Source organism: Psittacula echo (assembly GCF_963264785.1).
Source record: "Psittacula echo genome assembly, chromosome: 1".
Lineage (NCBI taxonomy): Eukaryota > Metazoa > Chordata > Aves > Psittaciformes > Psittacidae > Psittacula > Psittacula echo.
The window spans coordinates 132,284,044-132,311,016 of NC_137735.1; the positions used below are offsets into that span (position 1 = coordinate 132,284,044).

Consider the following 26,973-nt stretch of genomic DNA (forward strand, 5'->3'; position numbering starts at 1 on the left):
CCTTTGTGTAAACCTGGTAACTCATGAATCATTAAGTGATTTTGTTCGCAATCATCATATATTAAGATCAGCTGCATTTCTCCCTGCTACCACTTCTATTGTATTGTACTCCAAACTGCAAGTCACTAATAGCAAGGAAGGTCTTCTAGTTTGAAACCTAAATTTATCCATGGCCAATTTATATCCATTTGGTTTGCAGACAGTATGCCTTTCCTCCTACATAAGTCATACTTATGGAATTCATTTTCCTAGGTTATATTAGCCATATTCTTCTAACTTCTTCTCCAGAGTCAGCCATCTGACTAGACTAACCATTTGTTTGCACATCCTTTCTCCACTTGGGGTGAAATCCCAAAGTATGTTTAAGATCCTATGTGATGTTTTAGACAAAATTTATGTGTATAAATTCAGAAGAATGACCCTGGAAAACTGCTTGTGTCCTCCACAAGCACACAGTGTTTGTGAAAACCTTTCTATGTTTTCCTAAATCTGAACACCCCAGAGCCTCAGCTTTGGACCTTGTCTCTGCCAAGCTGGTAGCTTAGGCAGTTTCCTCCTGACCTAACACTCCAGATAGAAAAGACTGTGGGGGTTTTGTATTTCATTTTGGTATTTTTTTCTCCTGCCAGATCTACATTCTGATTTGGTGGTCCTGCTTTGAATACATACATCCCTCTATCATACTGTGCAATGGTGGTGGTAACTTATACATGTAAGTCTACCAATGTGCCCATTTCCCCTAAAAGTAGGAGTGTGACATTTGTTTGTGATCAATCTATTATAAAAATTCATTATTAAAGCATATATTATATAGACCATACCTTTAACTCTGAATTTTAACTGAACTGTAGATATCTTTTTATCTACAAGGATACCAAATATTTTGGTGCTTGTTTAAATTTCTTTGCAAAATTTGATTTAGCTCAATTTTTGGACATTCTTTCCTATCCCTATTCTTTCTTATCTTCAAGATGGAGTTTGCTATGCTCATCAAGTTGCTTTTCCTCTCTCAATGGGATACTTTCTATTATTTAATTGATTGGCTTATTCATGTGGGATCTTGGAAACGTGCTGTACAAGTTTGTGAAAATAAAAACCAAATCCATTGAAAATAATTATCCAAGGTAAAACTGTCTTAGAGTCTCAGAACAAATATTTAATATTCGTATTTATACCAGAGATGTCTTAATTTTAAATGTATGTTTATCACGTTTTCTAAGAAACATATTCAAATCTATGCTTAGGAAAAAAGAATTTGTAATAAGAAATATATTTTAGTGACTGCCTGCATTGCTCCTCCCCCTGGATTTTTTATGAGGTAATTAGAGAGAAAAAGTATGCTTTTCTTTTCATAGATACAGTCAGGGTTTGATAATTATGGTATATCTTTGATAAGGATTTTGTTTTGCGATGTGATTATTTTAGATAGTGAAATCAGAAGGGTATTAATTTTACAGAGATTTATTTCTTAATGATTTTTTATTCCTGTGTTGGTTTTATTATTTTGTTTTACTGAGAGCAGTGAAGAGGAAGAATTAGGAAGAGATAAATCATACAGTCATAGAATAGTTTGGGTTGGAAAGGACCTTAGATATCATCTAGTTCCAAACCCCTGTCATGGGCAGGGACACCTTCCGCTAGACCAGGTTGCTCAAAGCCCCATCCAACCTGGCCTTGAATATTGCCGGGGATGGGGCATAAAAAATTATCTAACCATGACGAAACCAAAGCATTTGCCTTCTGAAGTAACATAGAGATATTTTATGGGAAGAAGCATTTGTTTTCACCTTCACAAACATAGTAAGTACTTTGAGTTACTTTCAGCTAGAGAAAAACTCCAGTTTACCAATTAGCATTTTCCAAGAGTGTGTAATGAATTTATCAACATACTGTAATAAAAAAAATCCTTGACAGGGAGGGAGATGGAACAGCTGACCCATTATTTTCAACATGAAAGTATCTAGCATTATGGGGTGTGAATGCAAAAGCAAAGGACTGAAGTGCTGAGCTCTTGCATGACAAGTGAAAAATTGACATTCACAATGAACATTAAATGTTTGCCGTTTTCATGATGACATTTATTATGATACTGAATGAAAAGAGCGTTTTGACACAGCTACTTCCTTCAGTCGAGCAATATGGGGTTGTAAGGATTGCTGGGAGACAGGCATGGATTCAGAATGCTAGAGCACACTAGTATCACTTGTGATGCCAATAATTGTGTCTACTGCTAATTCAGGAACCAAAGGGTGTGAAAACTGCTAAAATAAGATGATTTCCATTTCCCACGTCCTAATAAATTTGGTTTGACAGGCTAACTGAAAAGTTCGCCTTAGGGAAAAACTTACATTTAGGGCATGAGGTTAACTGAGGAGAAGACAAATCTAAAACTGAGGCATATGACTTCATGGTACAAAATTTGATTTTACAGAAAACCATTCTGTCAGACAATCAGGAGCTGAGGGCTGGTGATATGAAAATATTCTTATTGGCTCTTTTGTGATCAAATATCCACATGATTATAAAAAATTACTGGAATTTAAAACACATAGCCCAGGAGAAGTATTTGTCATGTATATATAGTAACACTAAAAAATAAAGTGGTAAATAGATGCAGATATAACAAAAGTCCAAGAGGACAATTCAAGGTTTAGTAAATTACTGTCAATCTGGACAATTCCAGGTCATTTCACTAGCATCACTTGCATCAATATTGAAGGGAGGCAAGACTGGGACTTCCATCTCTTGACAAGATTTAGTGTGGTTTGCCAATTTTCTCATCATCACCTTCCTTTGCTCATGTTAATTGTCATTGCTTTTATTTTCAAGAGACTTACTCTACTGTGTGCTAAGCTCAGAGCACAGTCCTTGAGTTGAAAAGCTTTACTCCAGAAATACTGAATAGGGATAGTGAGCAAAGCTGAGGAAAGAGTGTCTGTGTAACTGTTTTGATCTTTAAATACTTAATACTATTTCTGAAGTTCCTAAAGTTACTATAGGCAGTTCAAAGAACTGAATGTGTGAAGGATTTAAATGGGGGAAGCAACTTGAGGAATCTGAGACAAAGCAAGTTTGTAAGCAACGTGAGTAAGCTTCAGCTGAAGAGTGAGCAGTGTGAGTAAGCTTCAGCTGAAGAGATACTAAATAGACTCTACATAACCAGCAGAGCTAGGAGAAGTAATAAGAGACAAATGTGAATGTATAGAAAAAAAAAAAAAAAACAAACATGGAAACCCTAGAAACTGGATATGAATATGTTATAAAGAAATAAATTAAAATTGTATCACGAACAAATGGTACTTTGAGACCAACATGTTCATTTAATGTATAAAGTAACATGTTCTTTAAGAATATCTATGTAGCATGTATGTGAAATTCAGCAAACTATTGAAGCATGGATTATTTCATGATAGTAGCCATTTAATTATGTTTTTATAAAATTAAAGATGGTTAAGTCTAGATTCTGAGAAGCTTGATAACAGGTAGGTATTGACTTATTCCCATGTTATGTGCTGACAGAAGCTGTATTAGCACAAATAGTGGTATTATTTTTGCTTACATTGTAAAATGAGTATTTTTCAGACTGCTTGGAGAACGCAAAACCTACCCGCTCTTTAGGTTAGGTTTAAAAGCTTTTGAGCCCTCCAATAAATTTAACTGGAAAACAAAAAATCTGTTATGATTACCTAGTCAACTTTGTGTAGTGGTCTTTACAAACTTTATGAAAAAGAATCAAGGATACTCTGGAATTGGATCTTTTTTTTATAGTTGTTATTTATTTATGCTAAATGTTATCTTACAGACTCCTGATCATACTAACATCATGATTTTCTCTGGGCCAAATTTCTTTCGTGGTGTGTTGCTTTTAAGTTTATAAAAGGCAGTTCATAAAATACTTATGGCTTCCAGTATTGTTTTCTAGGGAAAAAAAAATGTTGCTACCTATAAAAACGAAGCATAGTAAAATTTCCAGAGAGAAGAGAATTACAAAAGAACTAAGTTATATTTTACATTCTTTAAAAAATAAGTTACTTTTATTTGCATTTTTTAATTAGTGCTTCCCACATAAATTACATGTAGTTGGAGTACATTAAGTCCTATGGAGGAGGATAATCTTCCCTGGAGGTTTATATTTTAATGCTTTTTTCCACAGAAAAACTAAACCTAAATTGTATTTATAGACAGAGCCACATTCAGTTTGCAGTTGTACAGGGTATAGTGCCTATTAGTGACAATTGTTAGATTACCTGAATGATAAAGTATGCATTCTTGAATTTATTCTGCCTGTGTCAAAATCGTCAGAAAATTACTTAATACATTAAATAGCCTCCTCTTAATTTTTTTTCAACAGAACTAACTAGCTGTTTTGTTGGTTTGTTTTTTTTTTTTTTTTTCAAAAAGGGAGCATCATAGTGGTGATTTGCTTATTTGGAAAACAATTAAAAAGCAGGAGAATTGTAAAGCCACTTAACAATGGGATTTGGATCTGAACTATGCAGATACACTTCACAATTTGGGGTTTTGGTACCTTTTAGATTCTCGAAAGCATTTGAAGCCAGCTAATCTCAAAACCACTTAATTTCTAAAGATATCAAAAATCTGGACATACCTACTGCGCACAGAAACTTTACTAAACACTAATGCACTCAGAAATATTCTGGTTGGGATGTGAGAGCTGAGCACATAAGCTCGTTAGTGATGCATAAAAGGATGTTCCGTTCTACTGAACTACTTTGAAAAGCCTTTGTGGTCATCATCACGTCTGTGTCACTCTGAGACAGCCATATGAATGACAATGGACTGACAAACAACTGTTGATTACTCCTGGGAGGAAAACCTGCCAAAGTATTTGTTGAAGTTAGGCCCCTCTTTACACTGAAAAGGGCAGGTTATGGTGTCAGAGGCCAGGGAGTCTGATGCTTGCACCTTGTAATTTGGGCATCCTTTGCAGGCAAAAGCAGAGCTTCAGTTCCAGTTTATAGTTTTTTGTGTTGCTTCATTTATTGCTATATTACTTGTTAATATAAAATGCATTAATATTTCTGAGGTTGCACACTTCTGCCAGAAAACCTTTCTGACTAAATGCCACATATTCTGGGCAACTGATTATTTACCACTGGATATTCTAAAATATTCAGTGGTATATAACTGGTCAGTCATCTGCACTATCCTAATATTGTCAGTAATATTGCCTATATAATTACTAATAGAACAATTTTGCTCTGTTTTTCATGTGCTTCATATTCAGTAGGTCTCTAGGTTCTCTAAATCAGAGAAATGCAAAAACTGAATTGCTTAGACCTTCCATCATCACAGTAAAAGTAGTTAAAAACAAGCATTCAAAGATTTTATTGCACTGCATAGACCTCTTATCCTCCAGTGAAGCTCATGTCGAAGTAGCGAAGTAAAGCTTCATTGTCTGTTATAGTATCCAGAAGATTCTGGGCTTTTTCTTTCCTTCCAGTACTTTTCTGTGTTAAAAATTTCCTTTTGCTATTCTAAAGAATCTGTACCCCAAATCCCACTAGAAACAGTCTGAAAGCTCCTCTCATATAGTAGCTAGGCAACTGGCAACAAGATCTTTTGCACAGATATAAGCATTTGTCCTTTTTTTCTGATTTCTGGGAAGAAGAGCAAAAAGGAACCAGTGTGCAGCAGGGATTTAGCAGTAAAGAGAGCAGACAGGTGATGTTCCTTTTGGTTTACAGTCATATTAAATTAATACACTGATACATATACAGAAATTCAAGAAGGGAAGGTAACTTCTGAAGAGAACCACAAAGAGCCACGAGTCCCAGTTGGTCACCTTTTACTCAAATTTACAAAATTAGAGGGATGTATTAATAGATTATAGAGGCTTTAGAAAACAATAGGTGTTAGAAATATATAAGCAAACTTAGTACATAAAGGTCACCAATACTTTGGAACAACGTAATTGCCATTAGTTTTCACAGTGTATTTTATTATTATTTATTATTATTTTATATTTATTATTATTTTATTATATTTGTTCAGCTCTGCTTTCTGCAACCTGACATGCATAATTTCCATTACAAAAAGGTTATAGAATCATAGAGTCATAGAATAGTTAGGGTTGGAAAGGACCTTAAGATCATCTAGTTCCAACCCCGCTGCCATGGGCAGGGACACCTCACACTAAACCATACCACCCAAGGCTCTGTCCAGCCTGGCCTTGAACACTGCCAGGGATGGAGTATTCACAACTTCCCTGGGCAAACTGGATCTTCCTGCAAGAACAGCAAACAAAAAAAAAAATTTCTCAGTATGCATAGCATTCAAATTAAAAGTATTCAACTGTATCTGTTGAAAAAAATATATAATTTTACTGTTAAGTTTTCAAATTTAGTAACTTCCTATGTTTGTTGTATCACAGGTACAGGAATGGCTGTGCTTAAACTGCCAGACCCAAAGGGCAATGTCAGGACAACTTGGGGATATGAGCAAGGTGCCACTTCCAAAAACAGGCCCTTCACAACTAGTATCCAAGCCACCTGCCTCTCCTCAAAAGCAGCCTGTGCCTGCTGTCTCACATTCCCCTCAGAAGACTTCCACACCGCCTACTCCAGCGGCAGCAAAACCAAAAGAAGAACCAGGCATTCAGAAGGAAGCTCCAAAACTTCCACAGGGGAGACTGGAAAAAACATTGTCAGCAGATAAAATCCAACAAGGAATTCAAAAAGAAGATGCAAAACATAAGCAGGGAAAACTTGTCAAGACACCCTCAGCTGATAAAATCCAACGTGTTTCTCAGAAGGAAGACCCAAGACTCCAGCAAACAAAACTGACAAAGACAGCCTCATCTGATAGAATTTTGCATGGAGTTCAGAAGGAGGATGCAAAATTTCAAGAGGCAAAACTGTCAAAAACATCCTCAGCTGATAAAATTTTGCATGGAGTTCAGAAGGAAGACCTGAAACTTCAAGAGGCAAAATTGGCAAAGGTACCCTCAGCTGACAAAATTTTGCATGGAATTCACAAAGAAGACCCAAAACTCCAGCAGTTGAAAATGGCAAAGGCACTATCAGCTGACAAAATCCAGCCTTCAGCTCAGAGGGAAGATGCACAACTTCAGGAGGTCAAATTGTCAAAGGCAGCTTCAGTTGACAAAATCCAACATGGAATTCAGAAAGAAGATCCAAAACTTCAACATGAGAAAATCATGAAAATTTCATCAGTGGAGAAAATCCAACAGGAGGCTCAAAACAAAGAATCAAAACTTCAGCAAGGGAAACTGTCAAAGATACTTTCAGCAGATACAATTCCTGCAACAGTAAGTTCAGACCAAAAGAAACCCCTGAGCACACTGGAAGAAGATAAAAAACCTGTGCTCCTAGAAAAGAGCACACCACATCCAGAGGACAAAAAAGAACAAATTATAGCTGAGACTAAAGACCATGCTGCTGAACAAAAGCCAGAAGTTGATGTCCCTTACAAGGGTCTGCAAGCTAAGAAGCAAGAGGGTGTTAAGAAAGAAAGTTTGACAACTGGTATTTCACAAGTGGTTTTGAAAGCAGAAAAAGCTCAGGAAGAAGAAATTCCTGTTCAAGCAGCACCTGTGCCAGGAACTGACCATGTGGAAGCAGTGAAAGAAAAAATAGTAAGTGACTTTGTACCTCCAACCCCTGTTCTTCCTTTCTCCAATTTAGAGTCTGACCTTTTATGTCTTCTGTTCTTTATTGTTATTCTCTGTATGGGATGATTCAAAATGATAAAATCAATGACTCCCGTTGAGTGGAAGTTTCACCAGTTAGTCCTATGCTGTACATGCAACTTTCCAACACTTCTTGCATGATTTGCAGTTTCAAGCAGTTAAGCACTTGAAACTAAGTAGAAGTTCTTGTTTAGTCAATTTTCCAGTGTTCCTGATTTATTTACCTGCTTCTGTAGTCTCTCTGGACTTTGGAGTTCAGTTGTTCAAGTGTTTTCATAGTTGTTAATCCCAAAAGGGGAATAATCTGTGATGGTAAAGTGTGCAGTGTTCTGAAATACCAAAATGTAATAAACATTTGAGGAACACTGTGGTGCCTGGACACAGTATGTTGGAGTATGCAACCTTTGCATCTTCTAACTATTTTATTTGCTTATCTTATATGGACAAGTACATTTCAGTAGGGTTCTTGGTGGGCTCTTAGATAAATTGATGAGTTTAGGATAGCATGGAGATCTGCATTTCTTAAATAAATGCATTTTCTGGATGTGAAGTCACCAACAAGTCACTTCATCAGCTGAAGTTAATAGTATGCATGTGTTGAGAAATGAAAAATTACGGGTTTTTTTATATATTAGCACCACAAATTAAGTGCTGAATTCTGTTATGAAAGTAGAAATAGGTTTAGGAGAAGTGTTTAACCTTTGCCAAAATTATGTTTTCAAATAATCCCAGTCAGAAGGTGGAGGATGGGGTTTTTAGGTTTTGTTGCTTGGTGAAGTTTTGGTTCTTTGTTGTTGTTGTTGTTGTTGTTGTTGTTGTTGTTGTTGTTGGGGGTGGGTTTTTTTGTTTGGTTGGGTTTTATTTTTTTTTTTTATTTTTTTTTCTTTTCTTCCTCTCCCCACCCCTGCCTTGTGATAAGCAAGATATTTGGGAAAAATACTCTGAATCAGAAAATGTGCTGTCGAAAATATTGCTATTTTTATAAACCAAGTTTCCTTTCTGAATTATAGTATCAGGAAGCATGGTGTCCCCTGATTGTACCGAGGGAATCTCTGAATTATGCTTAGAGTAACATATCCAGTAATCCTGCCTTCTAGAATAAGCAAGAAAGTGATCCAAGAAAATCCTAAATCTTTTTTTTTTTTTTAATTCATATCAGAATAATGAAGAGGTAGACTGAATTCTGTTACTGTTGTTAAAAATTTATAGGGTTTTTTTTTCCTGTTGAAAAGCACTTGTAAGGAAAAAATTTCATCTGGTCATTTTTTATGTTCTATAAGGATGTGAAAGCATATTATACTCTAAATAAATCTGAGATACGTATATTGGATTTCCATCTCTGATAGCGACAGACTTTAACTGTAGATTAATTAGTGATTTCAAATGTGACACACACATATTTCACTCTTATTTCACTTATATTTTAATTCCCCCCACTGCCTTCTAACTGAAATCAGTATTTCTTGAGCAATACCATAAATACAGATTATCTTTCTTTTGCTCTTGTTATCAGACTTTGAAGCACTTACTTATAGGTTATAAAGCAGAAGTTTCATTAAAAAAAACCCAAGCAATCCATGTATATCTGCTTGTACGTATTTTTAAAATTGGAACATTCTGAAATACAAAACAGAATTGATGGAATGAAAAAGGAATAACTTATTTTACACAAAAAGAATATTCCACCTTTTTCCTCTTTCTTCTAATTGGAAAAATCCTAAAAAAAACCCCTTAAATTAAAAAATTAAGAAGGAGCTCAAATTGTTAAGAATTTTTTTAAAAAAGGGCTCGTGCCTCACGTCGCTTCTATATTATATTATTAACTCTTATTTATTTTTATTTTTATTTTTTGAAGTATTTCAGTATTCTCTGTGCTTTGCGTCAAACATCCTTCTAACAATTCTTCCCAAAACAGCATGTGACAGAAGCAGAAGAGGAGATAAAAAATTAGATATCAGACATTGATTCCATTTCAGTGGGTAAAGCGCAATATCTAGAAATTGAAGAATATATTTTATGTGTCTTTCAGGACAGAATCTTATGAAGGCTTTCAGGTAGTTGTATTTTTAAATAGGGATGCAAAGGAAAACCTAACACTTTCTGCACTTGACAAAGTGCTGATGCCATTTTATATCCAGAGCTCTGCAAATAGTAATTATTAATTCTTGTAATATTCAAATGAGATAAGTAAATAATATTATCCACATTTTTCACTAAAAAAAAAAAAAAAAGGCAGCAACACCCTAAAGACATGGAGAGGCTAAAGTTTTGATCCAGTACAATCTGTAGAATGCTTGAAAAATCACAGATATCAATGTTTACAAGTTTGACAATGATGCTGTCTTTGTAGATGTGATGGCCAATCCTGTAGAAAATAAATTAGCAGTCCTTTAAGAACAGATGTAGCTAATGACAATACCCTAGTTCCCAGACTGCAGGAAAATAGGTAAAGAAGCACAAAGACCAAGTATTATTTATTGTAAGTTACATGCATACGATCTCAAAATGTGATGTGCGGGATAATTTTTGCATGACATATCATGGGGCAGACAGCTACACATGATAGAAAATATATTCATATCATAGTATTCATATTTCTTTCTTAAAAAGAAAGTTGGATTTTCCCATATAATTATTTCTAGTGATAAAAGAAGTCCCTCCTTATTTTAGATATTTTTTTCTTTCTTTTACTGTACAATTAGCAGTTTTTCCTGTATTCAGTTTCCTGTTATTCTTAGTAGCAATGTAGTGGCATATACAGCGTTTCAACAACAGGACAGGCGATACCAATATTCCCATCGCCCCTGGTTTGGTCATTGACTAGATACTACACAAAAGACAGATAGCGGCATCATCACAAATTACAAGGAGAATGTCTAAAGCAGTTCCACGACCAAGTGTTGTCTACCTATTTCTGAGCTTAACTATTTAGTTGATGCCTTATATCTCTGTTTTAAAAGTGACTGTATCACTTCATCTCACTGGGGAGAACCAAAATCTGACAGGTTTACTTTCAATAGATTGATGCAATCTGTCCATCAATTCCTAGGAGACCTTCTGAGCTTGAACTATGTTTGGATTTTCCCCTTAAACACTCTCTTCTTTAATAAAGGGAACAAAAATGTAATACAACATACAAAACCTAAAATTTTTAAATATGCCTCATAGCTGACTTTTAATGAAGAATGTACATCATTCTGCCATTATTTGTTTGGAGAACTATAGGCTTCTCCATATTTATATATTAACTGCAGCCTTATGATTAGAGTTGTCCTTAGAAATACTTGTTATCAATCATATTTGATTTTTAATTGCAGTGGATTTTGCTCTGATGTCAGGTATCTGGGTTTATCATATTGGGTACAATATAGGTAACAACAGATGTAGTCTATATCCAAGGTGGTATCTGATTTTGCAAAGTATATAATTAATTACTAATGTGAAATAGATATCACTTAATAAAATATCAATTCTTAGATTACTGTAATATTAGTGTTTTAATGTAGGGTGATGTGCAAAGCTGTATGCCTATAGGCAAAAATGGGTACTTTAAATGCAAATTAAATAAAGAAAAAAGCAGACTGTTTTTTAAAAATAAAATAACTGACAATAACATATATTTGGTTTATGATATTTTAGCATTAAAAATAACTTCACTATGAATAAATATCTTAAAATGCTTGTAACTGATACCAACTTGAGTGTAAATGTACTTTTGAATTATAATTATTATCATAGTTTTCTTAACTTGTTTATTCCATAGTAATTTTTTTTGCTCAGCATTTTGCCAAGCAAGTTGGTAAATTAAAGCTTTAAATAAATGGTTTGCTGTACTTCAGAAGTCATTGATTTTGGTTAGCAAAGATAAATACTACCTATTTGTATTACTAAGGACGATAACAAATATGAAGATCACTTCATATTATTAAAATCAGGAGACTTTGGGATGCTTGCTCTCAAATTGCTAGTGGATGTAAGGATACTTCATAAGATTGTCAGCTGACAGCTCAGATGACCTGTCTTTTGGAGAGAGAACTGTTCTGTTAGCCAAATGGTGAGGTACTTTCACCAAGTACAGGTGAGAAGCAGGAATGGAACTCCAGTGCGGACATACTTGCTGTAGGATACTATTGGTATTTTTGTTATCTAAAAAAGGAGATGGCAGTGCTTGTCATTCAGAATTATATAGAAGGATCTGGAAGCTAGAAGATTGACTAAGAGTGTTTAATTAGGGTTGAGAAGGAAAACATTGGTTATGATGCTGGGTCAGGTATGCAAGCCTTCTTTGCTTCCTTATTTCTTCTGATCAATAGCTGACCATTATGCTTTCTTCCCTGCAGTTATACTTCCCTACCAGTGCCTTACCTCTGCATTACAAATGTACTGAGAATCTTCTTTATGAGGTACTCAGGAAATATTTGTACAATGCTGAACTGCAGATATGGGGACATTCCAAATTGCATTAAATCATGCTTCAATACTCCATGTAATCTGTTGCATGGTACAATGTGTAACACTTGTATCAACAAAACTAAACCCTAGGCCTAAAATCTGAAATGACTGGCATATTGCTAAAAATTATGAAAATATTAAATGGGCGAAGAAAAAAGCAGAGCTCAGAAATACTGCAGGTGACATTTGACAAGCTACCTTACTTTGTATTTGGAACTGTGAAGGCAGTTTTGAAACAAAGGTAATTAAAGTCTTAATTTAAATTAACCACAAAAAAACTTGTCCCATGCATATATGAAAAATAGTAGATTATAATTAATAAGTGTTCTGGAAAAAATTAAATGCAGTGTTTGATATATTGAAAAATACAAGATCATCTTAAAACTAGTAAAATCAGTTGCAAATAATAAACTCAGTGGACAGTCATGCAAAACATACTTAGATTCAATGCAAAACCTCAAAATCTGAGGAACTTATGGTATTATTTTAATGGCTTTGAATAACAAAATTTGTATTCAGTCTTTTATGGTTTAAAATGATTATTCTTGACATCATAATTTTTTCATCTGAGACATTAACTCATCTTTAAAAAAAACAAACCACATGTATTTAATTGCCTGGAGACATTAAGAATTTATATAAAAATATATACACACGCGTATGTATTTATTTTTTTAGGAAAAGGAGGATGACAAATCAGACACATCAAGCTCACAGCAACAGAAAAGTCCACAAGGTCTGAGTGACACCGGGTATTCTTCTGATGGGATATCAAGTTCACTTGGTGAAATTCCAAGTCATATCCCCAGTGATGAAAAGGATTTACTCAGAGAATCTCATAAAAAAGACACTATTTCACAAGAAAGTCCACCAAGCCCCTCAGATCTCGCTAAATTGGAAAGTACTGTACTATCTATTCTGGAAGCTCAGGCAAGTGCACTTTCTGATGAAAAATCTGTGAAGAACAAAGAGCTTTATGAAATGTATGGTGAACAGACAAAGGATCAACATAAACCAAAGCCTTTGCCAGTCACTCCAGAATCTTACAGTTCAGATGAGGAAGACTTAGAAGCTATTCAAGAATATGAAAGAGCCATTGTAGAAGATGGTAAGGGAAGTGCTTCCTCCCGGGCAGACTACAAGGAAGAAGATGGAGGAGATGATATATTGGCAAGAAGACAACGCTATGATTCTGTGGAAGACAGCAGTGAGAGTGAAAACTCACCTGTCCCAAGGAGAAAAAGAAGAGCTAGTATTGGTTCTTCAAGTAGTGATGAGTACAAACGAGATGACAGTCAGGGATCAGGTGATGAGGAAGACTTCATTAGAAAACAGATTATAGAAATGAGTGCGGATGAAGATGCCTCAGGTTCTGAAGATGACGAGTTCATTAGAAGTCAACTCAAAGAGATCAGTGTAACTGAAAGCCAAAGGAAAGAAGAAGTGAAAAGCAAAGCCAAAGGAACAGCTGGAAAACATAGAAGAATGACACGGAAAAGCAGTGCAGGCTATGATGAGGATGCAGGAAGAAGACATTCATGGCATGATGACGATGATGAGACTTTTGATGAAAGCCCGGAGCCAAAATACAGGGAAACTAAAAGTCAAGACAGTGAAGAACTTGTGGTAACTGGAGGAGGAGGCCTTCGGCGTTTCAAAACAATAGAATTAAATAGTACAATAACAAACAAATATTCTGAAGCATCTGAACAGCAGAAAGGTATTTTGTATTTTGATGAAGAGCCTGAGCTAGAGATGGAGAGTCTTACAGATTCACCAGAGGATAGATCTAGAGGAGACGGGTCTTCTAGTTTGCATGCTTCTAGTTTTACACCAGGTACGTCTCCTACTTCAGTGTCATCACTTGATGAAGACAGTGACAGCAGTCCTAGTCACAAAAAACTGGGAGGGGAGAGCAAACAACAGCGCAAAGCCAGACATCGGTCACATGGTCCTCTTCTTCCAACTATTGAAGACTCTTCTGAAGAAGAAGAACTACGGGAAGAGGAAGAACTGCTAAAGGAACAAGAGAAACAGCGTGAATTAGAACAGCAACAAAGAAAAAGTTCAAGCAAAAAATCTAAAAAGGACAAGGATGAACTCAGAGCTCAGAGAAGAAGGGAACATCCAAAGACTCCACCAAGTAATCTTTCTCCAATTGAAGATGCATCTCCAACAGAAGAATTACGACAAGCAGCGGAAATGGAAGAGCTGCACAGGTCTTCTTGTTCTGAATATTCACCTAGTATTGAGTCAGATCCAGAAGGATTTGAGATAAGCCCAGAAAAAATAATAGAAGTGCAAAAAGTTTACAAATTGCCTACTGCTGTCTCTCTCTACTCACCAACAGATGAACAACCAATTGGACTCCCAAAAGAAGAAAATGGTCAAAAGACATTGAAAAGTGCTGAAGAGGTATATGAGGAGATGATGCACAAGTCCAAGTCATTTCAAATTGCAAATGAAAAAGATGAAGTATTTGAAAAAGAATCTTTATATGGTGGAATGTTAATAGAGGATTATATTTATGAATCTTTAGTAGAAGATACTTACAATGGAACTATTGATACTAATCTTGTCATGAGACAAGACGAGAGCAGTGAGTATATACAACAGAGAGGAAAAGAGAAAAAAATAAGAGCTTCAGAACAGATCTATGAGGAACCACAGAAAATTACTGATCTACAGAAAGACTACTATAGTGTTGAGACTTTACATTCTATGGTGCCTCAAGAAGATATTGTTTCTAGTTCTTACATTATCCCAGAAAGTCATGAAATAGTTGTATTAGACAGCACAGTAACTTCCACCACTGAGGAAAAGCAGTTGTTAGATGCAGAAGCTGCTTATGAAGAGCTTATGAAAAGACAGAGAATGCAGCTAACCCCAGGGTCCAGTCCAACACAACCAACTTCAGGTTTTGTTCCCACATCTGATACACAGGTATCTGGTGTTGGGGAAAAGGTGGATAGTACATCCTTAACATCAAGCACTACTTCAGCAATCTCAGATGTATCACCTGTCAGTAGCACAGCACTTTCTATTCCAGATGTTAAAATAACACAGCATTTTACAGCAGAGGAAATAGAAGATGAATACTTAACAGATTATGCCAGAGAAATTCAAGAAATAATTTCTCATGAAACATCAATGTTGACGTACTCTGAGACATCAGAAGGTGCTACATCAATATTACCTTCTGATACAGCTTCCTTAACATCATCTACATCTTCAGTTTGTACCACAGATAGCTCATCACCTATGGACAGTGCAACCGCAGGTTATGTAGATACAGCAGATGCTGTATGTAAGCTAGCAGATTCTGAAGGTGTCAGGATAATAACCCAAGTTCCTTTAACATCTGCACAAGAGTACTCTGAAGTGAGCATGCCTTATGAATCTATTAGTGAAGCCAGTAAAAAGCCATCTATAGCATCAGATAAGCACAGTGTGGATCAACCTGCAATTTGTTTGCCTGAAACTGCACCTTCAGTAATGGCAACTACAGTTGTAAAACCCAAGCAACATGCAGCTGATACCATTAGCTTTGATATCTCCAAATCAGAAAAGGAAGCAGCTAGGAAAAGTACAGTAGAGGCTGGCTTTGTCAAAATTCATCATGAAGATTCACACGAAGAATTGGGTGTTGATATGACAAGGATTAATTTAACTACCACTACATCTGAGCAGCCACCTGTATGTATAGTGTCAGTACCAGTTACAGAGCCTGCATCAGAAACATCTTCTGTACCTACTCCCAGTGTTGTAAGTAAGATCAGCATGGTCTCTGTGCCTTCCTCAGCTCCTGCTATAACAGCCAAAGTATTCTCGCTTTTTAGAAGCTCTTCTTTGGATTCTCCTGCACAACCTTTTCCACCCCCACCTCCTCCTCCTCCTCCACCACCTCCTCCACCACCTCCTCCACCACCATTACCTCCACCTATTTTACCCAAGCCAGCCATTTATCCCAAAAAGAAGCCACAGATTAAGACTCCAACAGCAACAGCTCCCACAGTGGTGCCTTCAGTCACAAGTGTTCCAGTACTGGAGTCCACATCTGTATTAAAGAATCATGTGGTACCTATCACAAAAACATACACCCCAACACCACCTCCTGTACCACCCAAACCATCCTCCATTCCAGCAGGGCTTGTTTTCAGTCACAGGCCCACTGAAGTAACTAAACCTCCAATTGCTCCTAAACCAGCAGTTCCTCCACTCCCCATAGCTGTTCATAAGCCAGCAGAAACACAGCCCAAGCCAATAGGTTTGCCATTGACTTCAGGTATGACTCTGAATTTGGTCCCTGCAACTGAATACAAAATAGCATCTCCCACTTCCCCTTTGTCTCCACATTCTAACAAATCTTCACCAAGGCTGACAAAACCCTCACAGGAAACCTATGTTGTCATCACATTGCCATCTGAGCCTGGAACTCCCACAGAAGCTATAACTAGTCAGGCTGTTACCAGCTGGCCTTTAGAACCACCTTCTAAAGAACAGATTCCCCAGCCTATGCAACAAATTTTTACTCCACCCATGAAAACTATGGAAATTCAAAGTATGGCAGATCAGAGTATGTATATTTCAGGTGCTTTGCAAGCTATTCCAACCACAACACAGTCAATTTTCAAAAAAATGCCTAGTTCAAAGTCAGAAGTAGTAACAACAGAGGTAACCAAGACCACAGTGTCTGTGGTTAAGGGCCCAATGCCTGGTTTTGGTTTAGGTAGTGTCGCTATTACTATACCTCCAGAGCCACTGCACATAGGAGATCAGCTGAGGTATAGAGAGAACGGAAGATTCCATCCACTGGGCGATGTCATAGATCTTCGCACTTTGTCTAAGATGGATATTGAAATGAAAGACAGTTGTATGGATCTATCTGCTGTTTCCATGGACTTGAGAAGGCAAATGCCACCAAGTGATACATGTGGGCGGCCAGTAAGTACTGTCCAGCCAGCTATAATAAATCTTAGTACCTGTGTTGCTGATCCTTCTCTGTCTGTAGTCACTGAAACGGTAACTGTAGTGACCTGCACTGCCACTGTAAGCTACGCTTCCAGTACAGACAGCCTTGTGGATCTGGGACATGCGATGACAACACCGCTGCAGCTAACAACAGCAAAGCATTTTGAGCCCGCATACAGAGTAACAGGCAGCCAGGCATTCTCTGCAGGTAGAGATGAAGTGCCAATAAATTTATCCCTAGGTACTGCAACCCATGCGGTGACATGGGCTACTACAAAGCCTGTTACTGTACCACCTGTTGGTGTTACAAATGGTTGGACTGATCTCTCCACTTCTCAGGAGCCCGTGGAGAGTGGAGCAGTTGACCTTAGCACTACAAAATCCCACAGAACAGTAGTAACAATGGATGAAACTACTTCAGGTATCATAACAACGGTGATAGAAGATGATGAAAAGCCTGTGGATCTGACTGCAGGGAGAAGAGCTGTCTGCTGTGATGTGGTTTATAAATTGCCATTTGGTAGGAGCTGTACAGCACAGCAGCCACCAACTACACTTCCTGAAGATCGCTTTGGTTACAGAGATGACCATTATCAGTATGATCGTTCAGGGTCATATGGCTACCGAGGAGTGGGAGGTATGAAACCATCTATGTCTGACACAAATTTATCAGAAGCTGGACTGTTTGCATACAAAAGCAAGAATAGCTTTGATTATCGTGTTGGGGCAACCGATGCAGCAGTAGATCTTACTTCTGGAAGAGTTACTACAGGTCAGTATGACACAGCAGCAGATCTTTCTTTGAAATATAATTTTGATGTTCCTCACCTCATTTCAGGATAATTTTTTTTTTATTATTTTTCCCCTCCTTCTGTTGTTTTATCTTCTTTTGGACAATGTGACAAACTAATCTGGATTACACATTTTTCATTTCTTCATTTCACATATGTGTTTTGCGCAGACGTGCCTGCATGTGCCTGCATGTTCAGAAATGCTGTTTCCTTCACATCTAAAGTAGATCATTAACCTGAAGATTTGCATGCAGTTTCCCCTTCCTATTTAATTCATCAAGATGGGATGACTTTCAGAATCCACAAAGCAGCATTCTTTTGTGGGACTGGACTGTAACTTTGCCCTGTAATTTCAGGTGAGGTTATGGATTACTCAAGCAAGACTACTGGTCCTTATCCAGAGACTCGCCAGGTGATTTCGGGCATCGGGCTCAGTACACCACAATATTCCCAAGCAAGAATGGTATCATCTTTGGGTTCCCAGTTTGGCGTTGGAAGTGTTTTAAGATCATCCAATGGTGTTGTTTATTCTTCAGTAGCGACTCCAATCCCATCCACATTTGCCATCACTACACAACCCGGTTCTATTTTCAGTACATCTGTCAGAGATTTACCTACTCTCCAGACAATTGACTCTGTGCCCCCTTTATCAACTTTGCAACAAAGTCAGCCTCTCCCAAGATCATACAGTTTCTTGACGACAGTGGCAGCTGAAAAAGGTAGTGCAATTACTGCCATTGATATGGAGACAGGGTTACCACCTCTTACTATAGAAACTATTACCACTGAGCCAACCAACTTGATACCCACCTTAACTACAGCATCTGAAGTTTATACAGATGTAATTGAAGATGAGGTTGCCCTTCTCATTGCTCCTGAGGAAGGCAAACAGCAGCAGCTTGATTTGGAGCGGGAACTTCTTGAGCTTGAGAAAATTAAGCAGCAGCGCTTTGCAGAAGAGCTGGAATGGGAACGTCAGGAAATTCAAAGATTTAGGGAACAAGAAAAGTTTATGGTGCAAAAAAAGCTTGAGGAGTTGCAATCCATGAAACATCATCTCCTATTTCAGCAAGAGGAGGAGCGACAGGCTCAGTTTATGATGAGGCAAGAGACATTAGCCCAGCAGCAGTTGCAGCTTGAGCAATTCCAACAACTTCAACAGCAGCTCCACCAGCAGTTGGAGGAGCAAAAGATTCGTCAAATATATCAGTATGGTTATGACCCTTCAGGAACTGGTTCGACACAAACTACCACAGATCAAACTCTTTTGGAAGGACAGTATGCAGCCACAGAAAATGGCCAGTTTTGGCCTGCTGATGATGCAACCACTACAGCTTCAGGAGTTCTGGGTATTGAAATTCCGCAAAGCCAAACGTGGTATACAGTACAGTCTGATGGCATTACCCAGTACATACCCAGGTCTGGTATCCTAAGTTCTGCTTCAGAAATGTCTCTTAAGGATATTGATGTTAGAGAAGAGAAGCAGTTGAAAAAGAGAAGTTCTATGCCAAAATTGCGTGGTCCATATGAGGAGCTTGAGGAGACCCTGGAAGAAGAGCCCCGGTGCTTCAAAAAGATAGTGGACAGTGGAGTGCAAACTGATGATGAAGACGGAGCGGACAGAGGTTATGCAAACAGGAGACGGAGAAATAAGAAGAGTGTTGATACGAGTGTTCAGACAGATGATGAAGATCAAGATGAATGGGATCTTTCTAGCAGATCCAGAAGGAAGCCTCGTGTAGGGAAATACAGTGAGAGTACTGCTGAGGCAGACAAAGCTAAACAATTCTCCAAAGTATCTAGTATTGCAGTTCAGACAGTGGCAGAGATTTCAGTGCAAACAGAACCCGTAGGAACAATAAGAACACCTTCAGTCAGGGCCCGATTGGATGCTAAGGTTGAAATCATAAAACACATTTCGGCTCCAGAAAAGACATATAAAGGAGAAAGTTTGGGATGTCAAACAGAGACAGAGTCAGATACTCAAAGTCCCCAATATCTGTCAGCTTCATCTCCTCAGAAAGATAAAAAACGCCCAACACCATTAGAGATAGGATACTCATCCCACCTTCGTCCGGACTCCACACTGCAGGTAGTCCCTTCCCCTCCCAAATCTCCCAAAGTTCTCTATTCACCCATTTCACCTGTTTCACCAAGCAAAGTTATAGAATCAGCATTTGTACCCTATGAAAAACCCATCACTGATGACGTCAGCCCTCAGAAGATGCTGCATGCTGACATTGCCAAGGTTCCTCCATCAAGCCCAAAGGCGGCAAAGATGATGCAACGCTCTATGTCTGACCCTAAGCCCCTGAGTCCCACAGCAGAAGACAGTTCAAGAGCTCAGTTTCAGTACACTGAGGGTTACATGGTAAGAAGTACTTGCTTTCTTTTTTTTATTTTTATTTTTTTTTAATATGCAGTTCTACAGTTACAAGTACAGCATGAGGGCTGACACAGTCATTTGCAGTACCTGTGAACGTAATCTTTTTGCTCACCTTGCTAAAAAGTCCCAAGGAACATCTGCTGTCTAAAGTAATGGTTATTTGCTTCATTGCTTTCCCTGGAAGTAAAAGAATTTGTATTGCATTCTTACTAAGATTCAGGAAAAAAACACAACAAATTCTTGTTCAGAATTTGGAAGGCCCTTTATGTTTTACATGAAGTGGTTAGCACCAATTCTTCTTTTCCTTCTGAGCATACTTAGCTCTTGTGGCATGGTTTGCAATATGTTTACCTTGAAATTACTGCATGTGCGTTCTGAGAAGTAGCTAACACCAGATTTATAATTACCTTAGTTAGCTGTCCTTTTTAACCCTCATGAGGTTTCTTGTCTATTTGTGACTCAGTGGGTAATCTTCTGTTTCCCACACCAAAAGTTCTCATACCACAAAGCCATGTGTTTGTTTTGGATAAGGAGGATTATCAAGAAGTTATGCAAGTGTTGAGGGCTGTTTCTTGTGGGGTTAGAGGAGGCAATTTTGAATAAGGCTGACATCATCAGGACAAAGTTTTCATTTCTGCAGTATTCCTTTTCCTTGAGAAATGAGAAGTAAGATTTCTGATTTGAGAACCAGTCTGTTATTTATTAGCAAGAGAAACAAGTCCTGGCTAAAAAAAGAAAAATATCCTTTGTAGTTTAACGTGCTCTTGGCTGTCCGTTTGTCCAAGTCCATTCCCCTCTTTCAGTTGCAGGGTCAGTATCTTATTTCTCAGAGGTCTGCATGAGTTGCCATTCAAGTTCTTCAGCAATTCTATCTTTTATATTCAGTCATGTGCAAATACATGAGTGATTAGTAAAGGCTGGATAGAATAAAGAGGGTTTATTCTTTGTGTTTAGTAATTTGTGGTAGCTTTCAAATGCAGACTTAGCTGGTTATGCACTCCAAGGCTCCCACTGTAAGCAGTTTCTGCAGCTTCACATATTCGTGCAGATATTAAATGCTGCAACCGATTGGAAAACGGTACTTAAGAGTTTTGAAGGGATAACTGTGGTCATGACATTGGCACTCCATGTAAACATTCCCTATTGCAGGATTAGTACACTGGGGAAACTGTAGCACGAGTACTAAAGTTTCATGTAGAGTGGAACAGCATCTTCAAGAATGTTGCTCAAGTGTTGGAAAGTACTGGGTTCTACTACGTATTGGAGAGTAGATATAATATTGTAAAATAACTGTCAGTGTAGTGAAACTATTCTTGAAGACAAATTATTCAGTTCACTTGTTTCATAGATACATATATATTTGGTACGAATTGTATACTTTGACAGATGATAGCTTCATCCATGATGAATGACATATGTTTGGACATCTATATGTTTATACTAGCCAAGAACCTGATTTTAAGACTGTATCATCTTGAAAGCTCAGGAAAGAGTGGATAGTGATTTCTTCGTTTGTACATTCTGGCTCACTCAAAAGCTCTTCCTAAAAGTAGCATACACAGTGTCACTGTTGACAAAGTGTAAACCTTTTTAACTTTTTTTCAGCTTTTGAATGGTATAAGTATAGCAACACATAATTGTTATACTCAACTTTAAATACAGGATAGCTTTTGGATAATTTAAAAAATAATTCTGACACTGGGAATGTTTTATCATTCTTTCTTTGTACAGTGCCCACAACAGTTAAAGTCTTTGTCTGTTGATATTCTGTGTATACTTTTCTGCCTCCTGACTGGAGAGTTCCTAATTGCCAAATTATGGAAAGGGAAGGGTAGAAAGAATCAGTTATGGCAGTCAAACAGTAAAGTTCAGTGCAGAAAAACTTGTGAAACAGTTCATTCTGGAAAGGAGAGGTTACTAGAGCTGAACATAAAAGAATAAAGATTGTTCTTTCACTACCTTAGGGAAATGGAGTGTGTATATGAATATTCTTTGCATGAATTAATATCCGATCACATTTTTAACCATTCTTGTTTCAGGGTTATGTCTTTGCATTCATAAACACTGCAGGTGAAAAGGGTGTTCATGTGTTCATGTGTATGTTTCACAGGCTTTTTAATGACAGTTTATAAAAAAAAGTTGTTCCTTATGCAATCAGTGGGGCTAAAAGGGTAGGAATAAAACTGGTCTTTTTCTAAGTCTTACAATGAAATGACAACTTGTGCCTCAGGCAGTGCACTTTCATCATTCATGTACAACACTACAACATTTCAAGAAAAAAGATTATGGAGACTGTGACAAAGATGATTAAGTTAGCTCTATATGGTTTAGAACTGCTGCTTTGAATACAATTTTATTTTCAATACAGCTTTTATAGGAAGTTATTAAAATGTTTTATCTAATCTAGTCTGAAAGGCCGAAAAATAACCCAGTAGCTAATCACCTAATAATAAGTGTTGAGATAAGATTGCTTTCAATGATGCAAATTTAATTTTCTGATAAGGTATATGTTTACATTGCATTTTCACTTACTGTCTACCATAGTCATTGCCTCTATATGAACAATTATTGAATGAACATAAATAGTGGCTTACTATTAATCCAAAGTTAAAGTACTGCTTTCCATTATGTCCTATTTGGTAGTTCTTATGTGCTATGCATTTCTGTGATGTACATTAGTAATCAAGTGTAGCTGTGTTAAGGAAAAAGTGTGAGCTATGGGTTGTCAGCACCAAAAAAGTTGTGAAAGCCACCCACCTGGAATTGATATTTTGCAAAGATACCTGATTTTCCTGTTTTGTGAGGTTTGTGCCACTCGAGCTCCCACTGGCAGTGAGCTCTCTAGCATTGATTTTGATAAACTGTCCAGCAGTCCAGTGTGGTAGGATTCCACAGAGCGCAAAGCCATAGTAATGGTTTCCATGAGGGCAGTGGAAAGTGTTAGTAGACTTTGGAAGTGGAGATTGAATTTTGTCCAGCAGCAATAAGAAATTGTGAATATCTGTCTAGTTTAATAAAGAAATAGCATTACACCAGTGCATTACAGAATCAAGTCACATGCCAGTCTGAGTCAACTTGGGCACTTGTACACATTGCATATGTGTAATCAAAGAGGGAAGTTGTCTTCCTTTTGCCTTCAGATGCAAAATGCCTGCTCAGCTAAACAGAAGCAAATTACAGAAGATCTTGAACATGAGCTGTCACACGCATACAACGTCTACAGCCAAGCAGTACATAAAGACTCAGCAGAAATGTTTGTATTCATGAAACTAATGCAAAGACACATCTGTCAACAGCCTGTCAGCTTCAGGGTAGAAATTGTACATTTAAGCTTCAACGCTTAGAAAAAATTCTATCAATCTGTTTATTAAGAGAGTTAACAAAGACTTTTTTTGAATTTTTTAGCTAATGTGGGTTGCCATACTTGTAAGGTAAATATAATTCAAATCCTTATACTGTAGTAAAAAAGATAATGATCTCAAGCAAAATCCCTAAAGAATCTGCTTTATTTAGGTAAGAATCATGGAACTTCATCTACTGCTGTAGTGATTTTTTACCGATTTTTTAGCTGTAAATTTGTTTAATGGCATAAATTTAAAAGCAATGAGAACAAAGCACACAAATCTGTATAACTTTATTTTATCTTCTATGGTATCCTAAAACTTTCAACTCTAAAACTGAAGGATAGGATTTCAGTGATTTGGGCTGCTATTTGCTGTGCCAGATGTTATACATCTGGGCACTGAAGAGAGGAAGCAGGGTAGTTGCTCCTAGTAGAATTAAAACTTTCCATATATCATATCCATGATGTTTTGCTTGTTTATTCAGGACTAAACTGATCACCCAACTTATATTTCAATGAGAAATGTTCTTCTTGGGTAATGAATGAAGATAGGGATAATTACCTGGTTTGAGGTTGGGTATTTCTGTTTGTTTACCTTCTTCAGGAGCAGAGAAGAGGTTCATTTACTAATGTCATGCCAGAATGGCAGGTAACAGGTTTCTGCAATTGTTAGAGCACAGGAAGTTGATGTTTCTCATGTTTTCTTGTTATTCGGCCTGAATTCCAGCTACAAGAGGTTAGTACTTTGTTATAACTCTTACAGTTACTGTAAACTATTCTGAAGTGTCTTGGGATCTGAGGCATAGGTGGTCACATGGTTGTAACTGCAAAAATCTTAATTCAGGGACTTTAGTTTTCCATTTTAGACCCATGATTCAGTCCAGAAAAAAGGAGGAACTTTTTTTTTTTTTTTTTTTATGTAAAAGTTACATTTCAATATAAAGGAGCCATTACCTCTTGCAGAAACAGCTGCTATTTGGTTTTAAGTACAGATGGGTGTTGAGTGAAGAACCATCTTTGGTAGTGCATTAGAATGACCTAGATTTAAAGTGCAAAGTTGTGGGGGGTTTTTTCCCATTTGCTTCTAAATGGTATCTGTGGGCTGTGATTTAATGGAACTCTTCTTCGCACTGGTGACAACTGGTTCTTCATTTTGGCTGTGCATATGCCAGTCTTAAAGAACAGTCTGGAAGCAGCTTGATTTACATGATGCATATGGTCTGCATGCAGTTTGTGAGCTGCATATGTGGGTCTGTCTGACCCACAGGTTCCTGAATCCCTGAAGAGTGCCCTGCAGCTACTTATGAGGCTGGTTCATCATTGCCTGTGGACAGGGAGATCTTGTTTTCAGATTGAATTCAGGCCAGCAATCCAAAGAAGGTGTAGATATACCTACTGGTTCCTTTTGTGTTTGAATCTTGTCACACAGTTTTTGTATGTTACAGACAAATTAACTGGAAACTGAATCGATCTCACATCTAGAAATAATTCCAGCCCCTTCCAACCTGGCCTTGAACACTGCCAGTGATGGGATCAGCCCCAGCTTCTCTGGACACCCTGTGCTAATGACTCACCACCCTCATAGTGAAGAATTTTTTCCTAATAAAAATATCTAATCTGAATCTACTTTTATTCAGTTTAAAGCCATTACTCCTTGTCCTAACCCTACATGCCCTTGTCAAAAGCCCCTCTCCAGCTTTCTTGTAGGCCCCTTAAGATACTGGAAGCTGCTCTAAGGTCTCCCCAGAGTCTTCACTTCTCCAGGCTGAACAACCCTAACTTTCTCAGTCTGTCTTCATAAGAGAAGTGCTCCAGCCCCTTGGTCGTCTTTGTAGCCCTTTTCTGGACTCACTCCAACAGGTCTATATCCTTGTGCTGGGAACCCCAGAGCTGGATGCATTACTCCAGCTACTGCTTCCTGTGCTGTATCCTTTGGAATAACATTTATGTGATTCAAATGAAGTGTCTTTTTTCCATCTGCCAGATCTTCAAAACAGAAGGACTACTCCACATTTGGTTAACGTATCGTATAAACATTATTTTCTAAAGCACATTTATGTGGGTCAGTCTGTCTTGCCTGATACTTTTACATTAGTTGATTTCACACCTTCTCTATTCAACCAAAGGACATTCCCGCATAATGTAAAATTATTTATGGTATTCACTCTTTTGCTTTCAAAAGGGATCCTTAACAATCCTTTATAAAGCATGAGTTTTATGGCAGAGTTGACAGAGAGCCTAGGTTTTCTGTCAGTTGGGCCTTTTCTCACCTGCTGTCAGCTTACCCATCTTCCTCTTAAGCCAGCTCTTATATACACATTAAAAAAACACCCCTGGCCAGCAAATCCCATCCCTTGCTATTTCATCTTCCATAAATAAGACAAATAAGAGTGAAGGTCCAGTAATATCTTTCCCCTCATTTCCAGCTGACTTGTTTATTGTTGTTATCCATTTTAGGAATACTTTGAGGTTTTTGGGTGTGAAGAGAAGCTAATATCATGTTCCCTGCTTTAAAGTAATAATACAGCATATAAATATACAAAGCAGAACCAAGCAGGCATGGAAGAATGACAGAGAGGCACATACCAACTAGCAAGTTTTGGCCTACTTTGTTTTACTTCAGACTTGCATCTCCTATTAAGCCATGGATTACTGCAGTTAGTCTGAATATGTAGTAGGAGGGTAAAATTACTACTGTAATTGGTTGACTGAACTCAAAAGAGAGTGCATTCCACATATTCTGCTGATAAGTTTGTCTTTCTGCATTTTATGTTGTCTACTTTTATGAGCAGCTATGAGTGAAACACAGGAAAATCATATTGCACTGAACAAATGAGAATAAATTCTCCAAAAAGGAGCAATGTCTATGAAATCTTCCATAGAAAGGAAGCACTGTCTATGTTATGTTAGCAAGTTGGTACAATAAAAGCAGAATGATTACTCAAAGTAGCCCAAGTTGTTTGGTACAATAAAAGCAGAACAATAACTCAAAGTAGCCCATGCTAAAGTATCTGCTAGAGTATACTGTTTTGTTTGAAGGTAGCCAGTCATTGATTTGGACTGGTTTTCCCTACTGGGATTTGGGGACAGTCAAGATACACTTAGAACAGAGCTTCTTATTTAATTTTCTCCAGTGTGAATCTAGTTTGCATGCATGGAAACCTCTCTGCAAACTGCAGCGAGGTACACTAACTAGGAAGGACCAATTTGTTCTTGTCAAAGTATTCCAAACTTCACCTCTTAACAAAATGCAAGCTTTAATTCCAACACTTTTTCACATAATTTTATTAAAATATTTTTAAATTCTGTCTTGATATTGTCTTGATCAGCCAAATGTGAGTACACATTGCTTGGAAGT

At 37.4% G+C, this 26,973-nt stretch overlaps 1 protein-coding gene across 1 annotated transcript in view; it reads left to right on the top strand.

Annotated features, from left to right (window-relative positions):
- The window catches only part of PCLO (piccolo presynaptic cytomatrix protein), a gene marked incomplete at both ends in the record, with an annotated part of 368,722 nt that overhangs the window by 164,207 nt on the left and 177,542 nt on the right, over positions 1-26,973 (top strand). Inside the window, 3 exons of the mRNA XM_080625043.1 lie at positions 6,395-7,618; positions 12,803-17,867; positions 18,243-20,257. Coding sequence (XP_080481169.1) covers positions 6,395-7,618; positions 12,803-17,867; positions 18,243-20,257 — 8,304 coding nt within the window. The remainder of the gene's footprint in view (positions 1-6,394; positions 7,619-12,802; positions 17,868-18,242; positions 20,258-26,973) is intronic.